Consider the following 15,190-nt stretch of genomic DNA (forward strand, 5'->3'; position numbering starts at 1 on the left):
CGATTGATGCAACTCAGTACTATAAATGAAGTAAATTGCTAGGTGTACCCCGTGTAATATATGATATCCCAAACAAAATGGGTATCAAACACCAATTTCCTAGCCACTTAAAATACTGGATCAAACGAGCCCAAACAGAGACAAATGGGATAAATTTTGAAAGTGGAGGAATGGTCAAGAAAATTGCTACTAAAGTTTATCTCAGGAAAGTGTAAAGTAATGAAATTAGGCGAAGGGAGCAGAAGGCTGAACACAAGGTACCATCTGGGAGGTGAAATCCTGAAAGAGTCAAATAGAGAGAGAGATCTGGGGGTTGACATCACACCGAACCTGTCCCCAGAGGCCCACATCAAAAGGATATCATCAGTGGCATATGCTAGACTGGCCATCATAAGAACTGCCTTTAGAAACTTGTGTAAGGAATCATTCATTCTGTATACCACTTATGTAAGACCAAACCTGGAGTATGCAGCTCTATCCTGGATTCCATGTCTAGTTAAACACAAGACAAAGTTTGTGAAGAATCAGAGGTATGCCACCAGACTAGTCCCAGAACTGAGAGGTATGAGCTACGAGGAAATGCTTCGGGAGGTAAACCTCACGTCCCTAGAAGACAGAAGAGTAGGGAGAGACATGATCACCACCTACAAAATTCTTAGAGGGAATTACCAAGGAGGCCAAAGACAAACTATTTAGCATGGTGGAACACGAACAAGCGGACACAGGTGGAAACTTAGTTCCTGAATGAGCCACAGAGACATTGAAAAGAATTTTTTTCAGTGTCACAGTAGTTAACAAATGGAATGCATTATTCCTGAGCCCACTTGGCTTAGGAATCTGTACTCCAGTTGATTGACAGTTGAGAGGCGGAACCAAAGAGCCAGAGCTCAACCCCCGCAATCACAACTAGGTGAGTACACACACACACACACACACACACACACACACACACACACACACACACACACACACACACACACACACACACACACACACACACACACACACAAATCACGCACTCCTAGGAAACCACCCCCAGCAACTGATTAACTCCCATGTACCTATTTACTAATATGTGAACAGACCCATAAGATGAAAGAAACTCCTAATTTGTTCTGCCTCAGCAGAGAATCGAACCCGGGCCCTTATAACCACGACCCCCGAGCACTGTGTGTGTGTGTGTTACATTGATGCATAATATACACGCTCTGGACAACAGGAGGGAGGGTGACAGGGATGGGACGAGAAGGACGATACGAATAGAGGGGAGGGAAAGGGGGTGGGGGGGGTGTGAGAGAGAGGAGGGTGAGGGGCTGTGTCGCATGGAGGAGGGGGGGGGGTGATCAAATACTGCAAACCAGGACCGCTTCCCCTCCCCCCCCCCCTCTCCTTAGTCTCTCTTCCCTCCTTTTCATTCCTCTCCTTCACGCTTCCTTCCTTCCGTCTCACTTCTGTCTCAATACCGCCATTCGTATTCTTTCTCTTATATCATCTGATCTACTTTCACATCTTTCCCTCTTCCTTCATTTCTCTTCTTGGCGGCTTCTTCTCCATGTCCACCTTCCGCCTGCTTCCCTATTTTTCTCTCCTTTCCGTTTTTCCTCCAATTTCATCCCCCCCCCTCCACTTCCCTACACTCTCACCGTGTCCCCCTCACCCCCCCCCCCTCTTCGCTCCTCTCCTCCTATACCTCTTTCTCCATTGACTAAAGGTCGACATTTGAAAGTTTGATACAACACAGCAGTATGTGACTCAGTTACTCCTCTCTCTCTCTCTCTCTCTCTCTCTCTCTCTCTCTCTCTCTCTCTCTCTCTCTCTCTCTCTCTCTCTCTCTCTCTCTCTCTCTCTCTCTCTCTCTCTCTCTCTCTCTCTCTCTCTCTCCCCCCCCCTCTCCCTCTCCCTCCGTCTCCCCTCTTTCTTCCCCCCTGTCTCCCGATCTCCTTCGCTCACCTGTCTTCCCCTTTCCTCGTTCTCGTTTCCTCTCTTCCCCCACGAATTTCCTCCCCTCTCCACTCTCTCCGCCTTTTATCCCATTCTCTTCCTCTCTCCAGTATCCCTTCTCTCCCCGACAACGCTCTCTCCCTCTTCTCCCCTCTCTTCCCACTCAATCCCTCTCTCTCCCCTCTCTTCCCACTCGATCCCTATCTCTCCCCTCCTTCCATTCTTTCTTAATCTTTTCTATTTCACACCCTTTCTCCATTTCCTCCCTACTCGCAAATTTTTCATCTTCCTCCCGCCCTGTCCTCCCCTCTCCCTCCCTCATCTTCAGCATCCTCCTCCTTCCCCCTCTCCCTCCCTCCCTCGCCTCCATCTCCCCCTCCCCCCCCCTTCCATAGTGACACAGGTGGTGCCATATATAACTTCTTGAAAGCTGATATCCACATTATTTGCTTTTTGGTATATTTATATTTTCGTGGCGCTGGAATAATGTGATGAAGGCAGGAGTTGTGGTGAAGGGTGAGGGAGTGTTGGAGGACGGGGGGGGGGTTGTGGTGAAGGGTGAGGGAGTGTTGGAGGACGGGGGGGGGGGGGTTGTGGTGAAGGGTGAGGGAGTGTTGGAGGATGTGGGGGGGGTTGTGGTGAAGGGTGAGGGAGTGTTGGAGGATGTGGGGGGGGGGTTGTGGTGAAGGGTGAGGGAGTGTTGGAGGATGGGGGGGGGGTTGTGGTGAAGGGTGAGGGGGTGTTGGAGGATGGGGGGGGGGGAGTTGTAGTGAAGGGTGAGGGAGTGTTGGAGGATGGGGGGGTTGTAGTGAAGGGTGAGGGTGTGGGGGAGGATGGGGGGGGTTGTGGTGAAGGGTGAGGGTGTGGGGGAGGATGGGGGGGTTGTGGTGAAGGGTGAGGGAGTGTGGGAGGATGGGGGGGGTTGTGGTGAAGGGTGAGGGTGTGGGGGAGGATGGGGGGGGGTTGTGGTGAAGGGTGATGGTGTGGGGGAGGATGGGGGGGGGTTTGTGGTAAAGGATGAGGGTGTGGGGGAGGATGGGGGGTGGGGTTGTGGTGAAGGGTAAGGGAGTGTGGGAGGATGGGGGGGGTTGTGGTGAAGGGTGAGGGAGTGTTGGAGGATGGGGGGGTTGTGGTGAAGGGTGAGGGTGTGGGGGAGGATGGGGGGGGTTGTGGTGAAGGGTGAGGGTGTGGGGGAGGATGGGGGGGGGGTTGTGGTAAAGGGTGAGGGTGTGGGGGAGGATGGGGGGGGTTGTGGTGAAGGGTGAGGGAGTGTTGGAGGATGGGGGGGGGGTTGTGGTGAAGGGTGAGGGAGTGTGGGAGGATGGGGGGGGGTTGTGGTGAAGGGTGAGGGAGTGTTGGAGGATGGGGGGGGGTTGTGGTGAAGGGTGAGGGAGTGTGAGAGGATGGGGGGGGTTGTGGTGAAGGGTGAGGGAGTGTGAGAGGATGGGGGGGGGAGTTGTAGTGAGGGAGTGTGGGAGGATGGGGGGAGTTGTTGTGGTGAAGGGGAATAGGGGGGGGGGAGGATAGGGGGAAGGGGAGTCGTTGTGAAGGGGAAGGGTGTGTGGGAGGCGGCGGCTGTGATCTATTGCCCTTCCCGTCCCACCCTCAAAGATTTTCTCCTGTGATGTCTAGCAGGCCGCATACTCTGAATAATTTGTCCTGCGGTCCGCATAAGTTGAGATGCCTGTCATGCCAGTCCGGATAAGTGAAGATTCCTTTCCTGGCAGTCCGGATAAGTGAAGATTCCTTCCTTGCCAATCCGGTTATTTGTCTAGTTGCACCTCACGACGTTGTTTCTCCAACCGGCTCTAACAATCTTACAAGCGTCAACATTCATGGTGGTTTAACCTGATCAGAAGCGTTTGATTCTGAGCAACTCGATTATCTTGTCAGTCGAGGCTTAATAGTAGGTGGAAGCGTCAATATTAGAGTGTTTGTAATGACACTGTGGCCCCGGGGGTGACACTCTGGCCCCGGGGGTGACACTGTGGCCCCGGGGGTGACACTGTGGCCCCGGGGGTGACACTGTGGCCCCGGGGGTGACACTGTGGCCCCGGGGGTGACACTGTGGCCCCGGGGGTGACACTGTGGCCCCGGGGGTTGACGCATCGGAACCAAACCTTAAATTGTAGTGTATTAAGTGTGAGGACAGGATGGATGAATCGGTATTGTACCCCGATCCTGCAGCATGCAGCCTCTGTACCTGCAGCATGCAGCCTCTATACCTGCAGCATGCAGCCTCTATACCTGCAGCATGCAGCCTCTGTACCTGCAGCATGCAGCCTCTGTACCTGCAGCATGCAGCCTCTGTACCTGCAGCCTCTGTACCTGTAGCATGCAGCCTCTGTACCTACAGCATATGCACACCACTAAATAACACCATTCGTAAACAACAAAATAACAAACGCAGACAACAAAATACTGTTGCAGTCGTGATAAGGACCACATTGATTATTGGTTGATAAGAGATCCAAGGTGCAGACAACGATGAAGAGAGCACTTGTTTAAAGGCGACTTTCCTTATGCACGCGATTTTAAAAAACTGTATGCTGCTATCTTGAGGTTATCTTGAGATGATTTTCGGGGCTTTTTAGTGTCTCCGCGGCCCGGTCCTCGACCAGGCGCCTCGTACCCTGGTGGATAGCGCGCAGGACTCGTAATTCTGTGGCGCGGGTTCGATTCCCGCACGAGGCAGAAACAAATGGGCAAAGTTTCTTTCACCCTGAATGCCCCTGTTACCTAGCAGTAAATAGGTACCTGGGAGTTAGTCAGCTGTCACGGGCTGCTTCCTGGGGGTGGAGGCCTGGTCGAGGACCGGGCCGCGGGGACACTAAAGCCCCGAAATCATCTCAAGATAACCTCAAGATAGGCCTCCACCCCCCAGGAAGCAGCCCGTGACAGCTGACTAACGCCCAGGTACCTATTTTACTGCTAGGTAACAGGGGCATAGGGTGAAAGAAACTCTGCCCATTGTTTCTCGCCGGCGCCTGGAATCGAACCCAGGACCACAGGATCACAAGTCCAGCGTGCTGTCCGCTCGGCTCCCTAGGTTGCTGCAGCTAAATATAAATTTAAATATACCACTCGTACAAGGTTCGAGTATTTCCTCATATTTCTTTGTGTTTCCAGCTTCTATTTATGTAATGTCGTCCAGCTTTCTCTTAATGATGCTGTCCGTGTTCACCTTGTCTGTTTCCCTCAGTAACTTGTATGTTGTGATTATATCCCCCTCTCTTTCTGATCTCCAAGGCCATGGATCGAATTCCATTAACCAATTCTCGTGGCTTAATCCAGTTAATTTCTTTACATCGCTATTTTCTAAGTTTAGTTTGTGTTTTATAAGTTTGTGTAGTATTGGTCTCACACAGCTGGAATATATTCTCTTTAAAGGTCCTTATTAGTTTTCTTTTTTTAAAAGCGGTCTATTATGTGCCAGCTTTCCTTATGTTGCCTTGTGTGTGAGCTTCTGGTGTTAGTGCTGGGATTATATCTACTCGCAAATCTTTTTTTGTTTCCTATTCCTTTAGTTGCCTTTGTGCTGCCATTCCTCCTACCCTCATATTTTTCTTCCTCATCTTCATTGGTGCTGCAGCCTAACATCAATTTGTCTACCTACTCCTGCACTTTGTCAAAACTTCCTGCAGTTCTCAGTAGTTCTCCCTGGTTTCTAGTTGTTTTTTTGTTGTGCATCATCAGCAAACACTGACACGTATGAGCTGACTAACTCTGGTTGGTAAGTCACATAAAACCTTATCCAGTTGCGGTGATCTTGTCATAGAAGTATCACGATTGTCTGTTAAGACTTCACCATACTTCTCCCGTGTCGCTCCTCCGTGGCCACGGTTATCCTCTATAAGTCTTACTTTATTCTCGTCCTCATTACCTTCTCCAGCACTTTGCAAAGGCTACACGTCACTGACTCAAGTGTATGACTCCAGATTCCAGACTTACGGAGATCTCCAGTTTCAAATGTTTTAATAAACATTTTAGTTAACTTGTTACAAATGTCCCCGGCAACCTTCTTCGACAGTCATGGTGATATCAAGTCTGGACCTATTGCTTTGGCTGCACCTAGACCCTCCAGTTGCTATTTTATCTCTTCTTCATCACCACTATAATATCTTAGTGTGTTCTTGGTCGCCTGTTGTCTACCACATAAGATATCCAAACTGATTATTGTTTATAGACCTTTTTGACTCGCTTGTTAAGTTCCTCACACATTCTTTTGCTTTCCGTGAGAAAACCTTGTTTACTCAGACAGACACATCAAACTTTGTCTCTTTTTGCTTTTATATGCTAAGCAACACTAAGGTTCGTATTCATTTCTGCCATGTTTTTAGACTGCTACTCAGTTCTCAAATTTTAGCGTCTATCTGTTATCCTCTGTGATTTGTTATCTGCATTGTTTTCATTTTTATTTTTATTCTCTACTTCGCTTAATTGTATTGTCCGATAAACTAATAGTTTAGCATAATTTTCAAGTTTTCAGCTCGAGTGGGATGAAGTGTTCTCCTGCGTCTCAACGTTTACCAGAAAACAATTATTTCATGAATTTTTTGTCTCTCCCTCCGAGTCTCTTTCCCATTGAACTCCTACAAGTACTCTCTCACCATTATATAGGTAACCCCTCACCCTCCTGTAGTCAGCCCCTCACCCTTCTGTAGTCAGCCCCCTCACCCTCCTGTAGTCAGCCCCTCACCCTCCTGTAGTCAGCCCCTCACCCTCCTGTAGTCAGCCCCTCACCCTCCTGTAGTCAGCCCCTCACCCTCCTGTAGTCAGCCCCTCACCCTCCTGTAGTCAGACCCTCACCCTCCTGTAGTCAGCCCCTCACCCTCCTGTAGTCAGCCCCTCACCCTCCTGTAGTCAGCCCCTCACCCTCCTGTAGTCAGACCCTCACCCTCCTGTAGTCAGACCCTCACCCTCCTGTAGTCAGACCCTCACCCTCCTGTAGTCAGCCTCTCACCCTCCTGTAGTCAGCCTCTCACCCTCCTGTAGTCAGCCTCTCACCCTCCTGTAGTCAGCCTCTCACCCTCCTGTAGTCAGCCTCTCACCCTCCTGTAGTCAGCCTCTCACCCTCCTGTAGTCAGCCTCTCACCCTCCTGTAGTCAGCCTCTCACCCTCCTGTAGTCAGCCTCTCACCCTCCTGTAGTCAGCCTCTCACCCTCCTGTAGTCAGCCTCTCACCCTCCTGTAGTCAGCCTCTCACCCTCCTGTAGTCAGCCCCTCACCCTCGTGTAGTCAGACCCTCACCCTCCTGTAGTCAGCCCCTCACCCTCCTGTAGTCAGCCCCTCACCCTCCTGTAGTCAGCCCCTCACCCTCCTGTAGTCAGCCCCTCACCCTCCTGTAGTCAGCCCCTCACCCTCCTGTAGTCAGCCCCTCACCCTCCTGTAGTCAGCCCCTCACCCTCCTGTAGTCAGACCCTCACCCTCCTGTAGTCAGCCCCTCACCCTCCTGTAGTCAGCCCCTCACCCTCCTGTAGTCAGCCCCTCACCCTCCTGTAGTCAGCCCCTCACCCTCCTGTAGTCAGCCCCTCACCCTCCTGTAGTCAGCCCCTCACCCTCCTGTAGTCAGACCCTCACCCTCCTGTAGTCAGCCCCTCACCCTCCTGTAGTCAGCCCCTCACCCTCCTGTAGTCAGCCTCTCACCCTCCTGTAGTCAGCCCCTCACCCTCCTGTAGTCAGCCCCTCACCCTCCTGTAGTCAGCCCCTCACCCTCCTGTAGTCAGCCCCTCACCCTCCTGTAGTCAGCCCCTCACCCTCCTGTAGTCAGCCCCTCACCCTCCTGTAGTCAGCCTCTCACCCTCCTGTAGTCAGCCTCTCACCCTCCTGTAGTCAGCCTCTCACCCTCCTGTAGTCAGCCTCTCACCCTCCTGTAGTCAGCCTCTCACCCTCCTGTAGTCAGCCTCTCACCCTCCTGTAGTCAGCCTCTCACCCTCCTGTAGTCAGCCTCTCACCCTCCTGTAGTCAGCCTCTCACCCTCCTGTAGTCAGCCTCTCACCCTCCTGTAGTCAGCCTCTCACCCTCCTGTAGTCAGCCTCTCACCCTCCTGTAGTCAGCCTCTCACCCTCCTGTAGTCAGCCTCTCACCCTCCTGTAGTCAGCCCCTCACCCTCGTGTAGTCAGACCCTCACCCTCGTGTAGTCAGACCCTCACCCTCGTGTAGTCAGACCCTCACCCTCGTGTAGTCAGCCCCTCACCCTCCTGTAGTCAGCCCCTCACCCTCCTGTAGTCAGCCCCTCACCCTCCTGTAGTCAGCCCCTCACCCTCCTGTAGTCAGCCCCTCACCCTCCTGTAGTCAGACCTTCACTCTCCTGCAGTCAGCCCCTCACCCTCCTGTAGTCAGACCCTCACCCTCCTGTAGTCAGACCCTCACCCTCCTGTAGTCAGACCCTCACCCTCCTGTAGTCAGACCCTCACCCTCCTGTAGTCAGACCCTCACCCTCCTGTAGTCAGACCCTCACCCTCCTGTAATCAGACCTTCACCCTCCTGTAGTCAAACCCTCACCCTCCTGTAGACAGCCCATCACCCTCTTGTTGACGACGCCAAAATTATGAGAAGGATTAAGACAGAGGAGGACAGCTTGAGGCTTCAAGAAGACCTGGACAAGCTGCAGGAATGGTCGAACAAATGGCTGTTAGAGTTTAACCCAAGCAAATGTTATGTTATGAAGATAGGGGTAGGAAGCAGGAGACCAGATACAATGTATCATTTGGGAGATGAGATACTTCAAGAGTCAGAGAGAGAGAAAGACCTGGGGGTTGATATCATGCCAGACCTGTCCTCTGAAGCTCATATCAAGAGGATAACATCAGCAGCATATGCCAGGTTGGCTAACATAAGAACGGCCTTTAGAAACTTGTGTAAGGAATCTTTCAGAACATTATATACCACATATGTCAGACCAATCCTGGAGTATGCGACTCCAGCATGGAGTCCATATCTAGTCAAGAATAAGACCAAACTGGAGAAGGTTCAAAGGTTTGCCACCAGATTAGTACCCGAGCTGAGAGGTATGAGCCACGAGGAGAGACTACGGGAATTAAACCTCACTTCGCTGGAAAACAGAAGAGTTAGGGGGGACATGATCGCCACATTCAAGATTCTCAAGGGAATTTATAGGGTTGATAAAGACAGGCTATTTAACACAAGGGGCACACGCACTAGGGAACACAGGTGGAAACTGAGTGCCTAAATGAGCTACAGAGATATTAGAAAGAACTTTTTTAATGTCAGAGCGGTTGACAAATGGAATGCATTAGGAAGTGATGTGGTGGAGGCTGACTCCATACACAGTTTCAAGTGTAGATATGATAGAGCCCAATAGGCTCAGAAACCTGTACACCTGTTGATTGACAGTTGAGAGGCGGGACCAAAGAGCCAGAGCTCAACCCCCGCAAGCACAATTAGGTGAGTACACGCACACACACACACACACACACACATCCAGCACAGTTTAATTGATCATTGTTCATTCAAGGTTTAACCTTTTGTTGTGCCGTAGGTGATTAATGTACACGGGTAACGGGTGAGCAGCTGCTGTCCACACTGTACGTGATGGCTGCACCCTTGTGATTGATGTCTTGTTATGTCTGTCTCTACACTAAGTGGCTTTACTGCTACACTTAAAATAAATGTTTATTCAGGTAAGGTACATACATACAAGTGATGTTACATTAATGGATCAATATATAGATAGAGCTAGTACATACAATGCCTAAAGCCACTATTACGCAATGCGTTTCGGGCAGAAACGCACTTGATTTCTATACGGCTATATTTTTAGTTACACTGACTGCTATAGTCCACGGTGATGCTGCTGTTGATAGCTAGTAAACTGTAATATATAGTGACAGAGGTTTTGGTTGTTCGTTGCACTCGTGTTCTAAATGGCTGTAGTGGTTGGCCTCGTGCGGTACTGAATAGTAAGAGAGAACATGTGAGTCTATATGCTGATAATTTTGTGCTGCTAAAGTCCAGGGTATGTGTGGGGTCCTAGGTGGAGAGCCACACTAGAGGCATGTGCGAGGCTGGCTAACATCACAACTGCCTTCAGGAACCTGTGTAAGCAAGCACAACTAGGTGAGTACACTACACTGAATGGTTCACCATCATCGTCGTTCTTACCGTCACCATCATGTCAGCACTGTGGAGAAATTCCAGACAGACCACTGGAACATTGTCTAACACAGTGCCCAGTTATAGCCACAACAGACCACTGGAACATTGTCTAACACAGTGCCCAGTTATAGCCACAACAGACCACTGGAACATTGTCTAACACAGTGCCCAGTTATAGCCACAACAGACCACTGGAACATTGTTTAACACAGTGCACAGTTACAGCCACAACAGACCACTGGAACATTGTCTAACACAGTGCCCAGTTACAGCCACAGCAGACCACTGGAACATTATCTAACACAGTTCACAGTTACAGCCACAACAGACCACTGGAACATTGTCTAACACAGTGCACAGTTACAGCCACAACAGACCACTAGAACATTGTCTAACACAGTGCATAGTTATAAACACAATAAAATTTCAACTTAGATTCAGCAGAGCAGAAGTCCAGAAGTGCAGTCCGTCCTCCAAACAAAGATCCAAAAGTGATTCCATACACCCGCCAAACCCCTCTGTTTATGAATGAAAAACGGTTTACACACGACTCACAACTGCTGACGTTCGAACACTTCCGGAACAAGTGCTTCACTGACGAATTTTGTTCGAACCACAACGCTGTAAATGCTTCACCCACGTACTACATATACAAAAAAATTGCCAACAGAACCTAAACACCTAACCTAACCTAACATAACTTGTATGTATAATAATAATAACTTATATACGAGAGCAAACCAATTATTAATGCACAGTATGTTAAAATTGAAGAATGCGTCTTGGGGGAAGGACGGCTGCTGCTTTAACCAGCCTAGTGTGAGGACGGGTTGTCTGGGGAGGACGGCTGCTGCTTTAACCAGCCTAGTGTGAGGACGGGTTGTCTGGGGAGGACGGCCGCTGCTTTAACCAGCCTAGTGTGAGGACGGGTTGTCTGGGGAGGAGATATAAGGTGGATATAGTGCCGTGAGATTGGCTCCACTCATCTCTACAGCAAAATGACCTTGAATTATAAACACTATCTAATTAGAATAAATTAGATTGTTTCTATTTTGTTTACTGGTATTATTTGCCACACTAGTCTCGTTGATTGGTTGTTCATCGCTGTTGGTTCTACTGCTATTGTTAGTGGCTCTGTGTTTTCTCCTCATAATTACTCTTAATTATAATAATGAAAAATAAATATTTATAATCCACTACAATTGTTAGGGACTTTTTTGCTATTGATAGAGATCTATTGCTATTGTCAGCCACTTTATTGCTATTGTTAGTAACATTATTATTGCTATTGTTAGTAACATTATTATTGCTATTGTTAGTAACATTATTATTGCTATTGTTAGCGACTTTACTGCTATTGTTAGTAATTTTACTATTATTAGTGACTTTACTGCTATTTTAGTCAATTTAGTGCTATTGATAATGCCCTTACTGCTATGGCTAGAAAATTTACTTCTATTGTTAGTGATTTTTACTGCTATTATTAATGAGTTTACTCTGTAATTAGTTATTTTGCTGCCATTGTTTATGGCTTTAGTGCAACTGTTAGTGACTTTACTGCTCTTGTTAGTGACTGTACTGTTATATTGTACTATATGCGTTGTTTATACTGGTACACAGGACGGGTGTGTAGGTGTATACTGGTACACAGGACGGGTGTGTAGGTGTATACTGGTACACAGGACTGGTGTCAGGTGTGGCCGCTGTGTTCGGGTGGGGTATGAAGCAACTGAAAATATTTTTATTTTACCGTAGTGCAGAAGATGTTCTCTCTCTCTCTCCTAAGCTGCGAACAAGTATATGTTATCCCACATGTTCCGTATATACCTTTTAAAGTGAGGAGTGTGTGATGGGAGGCGTTTCTCTCACTAACTGTGGTTGTGTTTGTCCCTCAGCGACACTGCCGACCTGGAGGTGGTGGTGGTGGAGGGGCGGGACCTGGTGGGCCCCGACCCTCACGCGGCCGTCGACTCCTACGTCAGGGTCTTCCTCCTCCCTGACAAGTCCACCAACATGCAGACTCGGGTGAGTGCTCACGCCCTACGTCGACTCTTCTGTATTTTATCTACGAGTTTCTTGGAGTTTTCCTATCTTATTTGTTACGTTTAATTACTTTATAAACTATTATGTTTTTTTAAGTTCCCTGCGCATTCTCTTCGTTATTTTACCCCTTCGTATAATGATTTCGGCGCGGCCTCGTGTATACTGGGGAGGGGGTAGGGGAGGGGAGGGGGTAGGGTGGCTTTAATACTTTTCTTGGCCTTCTGAACCTCGTAGACTTTGTTTAACTTTGTTGTCGAATGCTTCCCATTCTTCTTCCTAATTTTTGTTACTTATTGGATCACTTCTTTGTCATCTTTGATGTATTGTTTGAACATCTTTAATACAATCGTTGATGTATTGCATCACCTGCTTGTCATCTTCCGTGGCCTCTCTCATATTACATCTCACTCTTCTTGATAATATTTTCTACTTTAAACCTGTCTTACAAGTCCTATTTGTTCATCGTCTGCTTTATCTCCTTGTTTTATGTTTCCTTCTGCTCTTGAAGTTATATTTCCTCACTTTATATCACTAATTTATTCATTTTCCTATTTTGTAAACAGGTATTTGTAAATATGATATTGTATTAGTATTTTCTTTTCGGATCAGTGGGGATAGGGGGATAGTTAGATCTGGAATCAGGTACTGGAACCCTGGAAAGTTTTACATCCAACTACGTAATTACTGCTGTTGCGCAAGTGCTTCAGCGAAGGTGGGATGCTCGGTTGTCTCATCCAAACGAAGGTTCGACCCTCGGTCATTCTCGCTTTTGAAACGTGAGGAGCAATAGATGGAAATTATCAGGAGAAAAGGCTAAGCTATTACATACAGGTAGCACTTGAATGGGACCAGGATATGTATCAGGGATCAGATGAGGGGGGAAGGGAAGTGCACCGCCACTTCAACAGTCAGGGATTGAACGCGGACCTGCATGAAGCGAGACCATCGGTCTACCGTCAAGTGATTTCATAGGCTGTAAATTCCATGATATGCTCATTTTTAAATTAATATCTTTAAAATTACATAAGATTTTTTGGGGACCCAGGAGACCCAGGAGACCTAGAAGACCCCGGGGACCCAGGGGACCCAAGGGACCTAGAGTACCCAGGGGATCCAGGAGACCTAGAGGACTTAGGGGACTCAGGGAACCTAGAGGACCCAGGGGACCCAGAGGACCTAGAGGACCCAGGGGACCCAGAGGACCTAGAGGACCCAGGGGACCCAGGAAACCTAGAGGACCCAGGGGACCTAGTGAACCCATGGGACCTAGAAGACCCAAAGGACCTAGAGGACCCAGGGAACCCCAGGGGACCTAGAGGCTCAAGGGACCCAAGGGACCTAGAAGACCTGGAGGACCCAGAGGACCCAGGGGACCCAGGGAACACAGAAAGATGTGTATTTGTTCTCTTGATATAACAGAAAATAAAGAGGAGATCAATAAATATCAAGAATACGAGTAAAATAACCAGAGTTGTAACCCCAGACAAGGAGGGACGATTGGGCACCGTTACCTTCACTGCAGCACCTTTGCCCCCAGCAATAAATGGGTACCTGGATGTAAAATAAACTGTGCGTCGTATTCTAGGGGATAAATATTGCGTCAAATAAGGAAGTTATATCCTCACAGGGGCGGCCAGTCACAGGCCCAAGGCCCACACAGTACAATCCTTAACATTTTTAGTAACATTTTTAAACATCACATTTAAAAACATTAAATTTTGAATACCATTTATTTTTAATTTAGTCACATTATTATCTTATTAGTTTGTTCTGGCTGGCCGGGTCTGCATGTCCCTCTTCCCTTCCATCTTCACTAAACTATCGCACTTAAAAAAAACTTTCATCAAACTCAGTCATTTATTCGCTGCAAATATTATCTATAAAAATAAAGTAATTGAGCAAACTCATTCATCAAAAGAAAACACTCATCAAAGGTTCACTCCATTCTAAAATATATAAATGAAAAACAAATATTAGACATGTGTGCTGGCAACACTGCGTTGGATGAGTCGATTTTATTTGTTGGCCATCCCCGTCAGCAGCCAATCAGGGCTGGGTGTTGTGTACTCGGCTTGTGACGTCACTGGCTTCATTTTCTGTGGGGAAATACCGAAATAGGACCCCATGACGTCACACTTGAAATAGGGTCCATGACGTCACAATTGAAATAGGGTCCATGACGTCACACCGGAGACAGGGTCCATGACGTCACACCGGAGACAAGTGTCGGACTCCGACTTGCATGAGAATGGGACTCCACAAGGAGGAGTCCTCAGTCCTAGTCTTTTTAACATCCTTATGGAAAACCTCGTTACCATGACATTTGCAGAAGGGGGTTAATTAGCTAAGATATGCTGATGATGTAGCATTAGTCATTACAGGTCCTTCACTTTTAAATAATGTTCAAGGGGCATTAGATGAAGTAACATCTGAAAGCAGCCTTTTAGGGCTAAAAATATCTGCACAGAAGTCCAAAGGCATGAGACTAGGCGGCAACACTCCAGACAGGCACCTACGTATTCAGGACATTAACCTTCAGGACATCGATTCTAAAATGACATTCAACAAGCAAATTCAATATGTGAACGATAAAGCAAAATCCCGACTGAATACAATGAGAACTATCACAGGGCCCCGCCTAGGAGCGGGACAAGGTAAGGAAGTTAGGATCATTGTGTACTAGAGGTGACCTCATGACCTGGACGAGTACACGGTGGTGACGCAGGGGTCAAGGGGCAGCATATGAGGATATGGTCGTGACGCAGGGGTCAAGGGGCAGCATACGAGGACACGGTGGTGACGCAGGGGTCAAGGGACAGCATACGAGTACACGGTGGTGACGCAGGGGTCAAGGGGCAACATACCAGGATATGGTCGTGACGCAATGGTCAAGGGGCAGCATACCAGGATATGGTCGTGACGCAATGGTCAAGGGGCAGCATACCAGGATATGGTCGTGACGCAGGGGTCAAGGGGCAGCATACCAGGATATGGTCGTGACGCAGGGGTCAAGGGGCAGCATACCAGGATATGGTCGTGACGCAGGGGTCAAGGGGAGCATACCAGGATATGGTCGTGACGCAGGGGTC

General features: G+C 48.5%; 1 protein-coding gene across 2 annotated transcripts in view; it reads left to right on the forward strand.

The window, feature by feature from the left end:
- Positions 1-15,190, forward strand: part of LOC123775302 (uncharacterized) — a 65,607-nt gene that overhangs the window by 28,882 nt on the left and 21,535 nt on the right. For both annotated transcript variants that reach the window (XM_069311645.1, XM_069311644.1), the window contains exon 7: positions 11,954-12,083. In XM_069311645.1, coding sequence (XP_069167746.1) covers positions 11,954-12,083 — 130 coding nt within the window. The remainder of the gene's footprint in view (positions 1-11,953; positions 12,084-15,190) is intronic.

The sequence above is a fragment of the Procambarus clarkii genome, chromosome 70 (assembly GCF_040958095.1).
Source record: "Procambarus clarkii isolate CNS0578487 chromosome 70, FALCON_Pclarkii_2.0, whole genome shotgun sequence".
NCBI classification, from domain to species: Eukaryota; Metazoa; Arthropoda; class Malacostraca; order Decapoda; family Cambaridae; genus Procambarus; species Procambarus clarkii.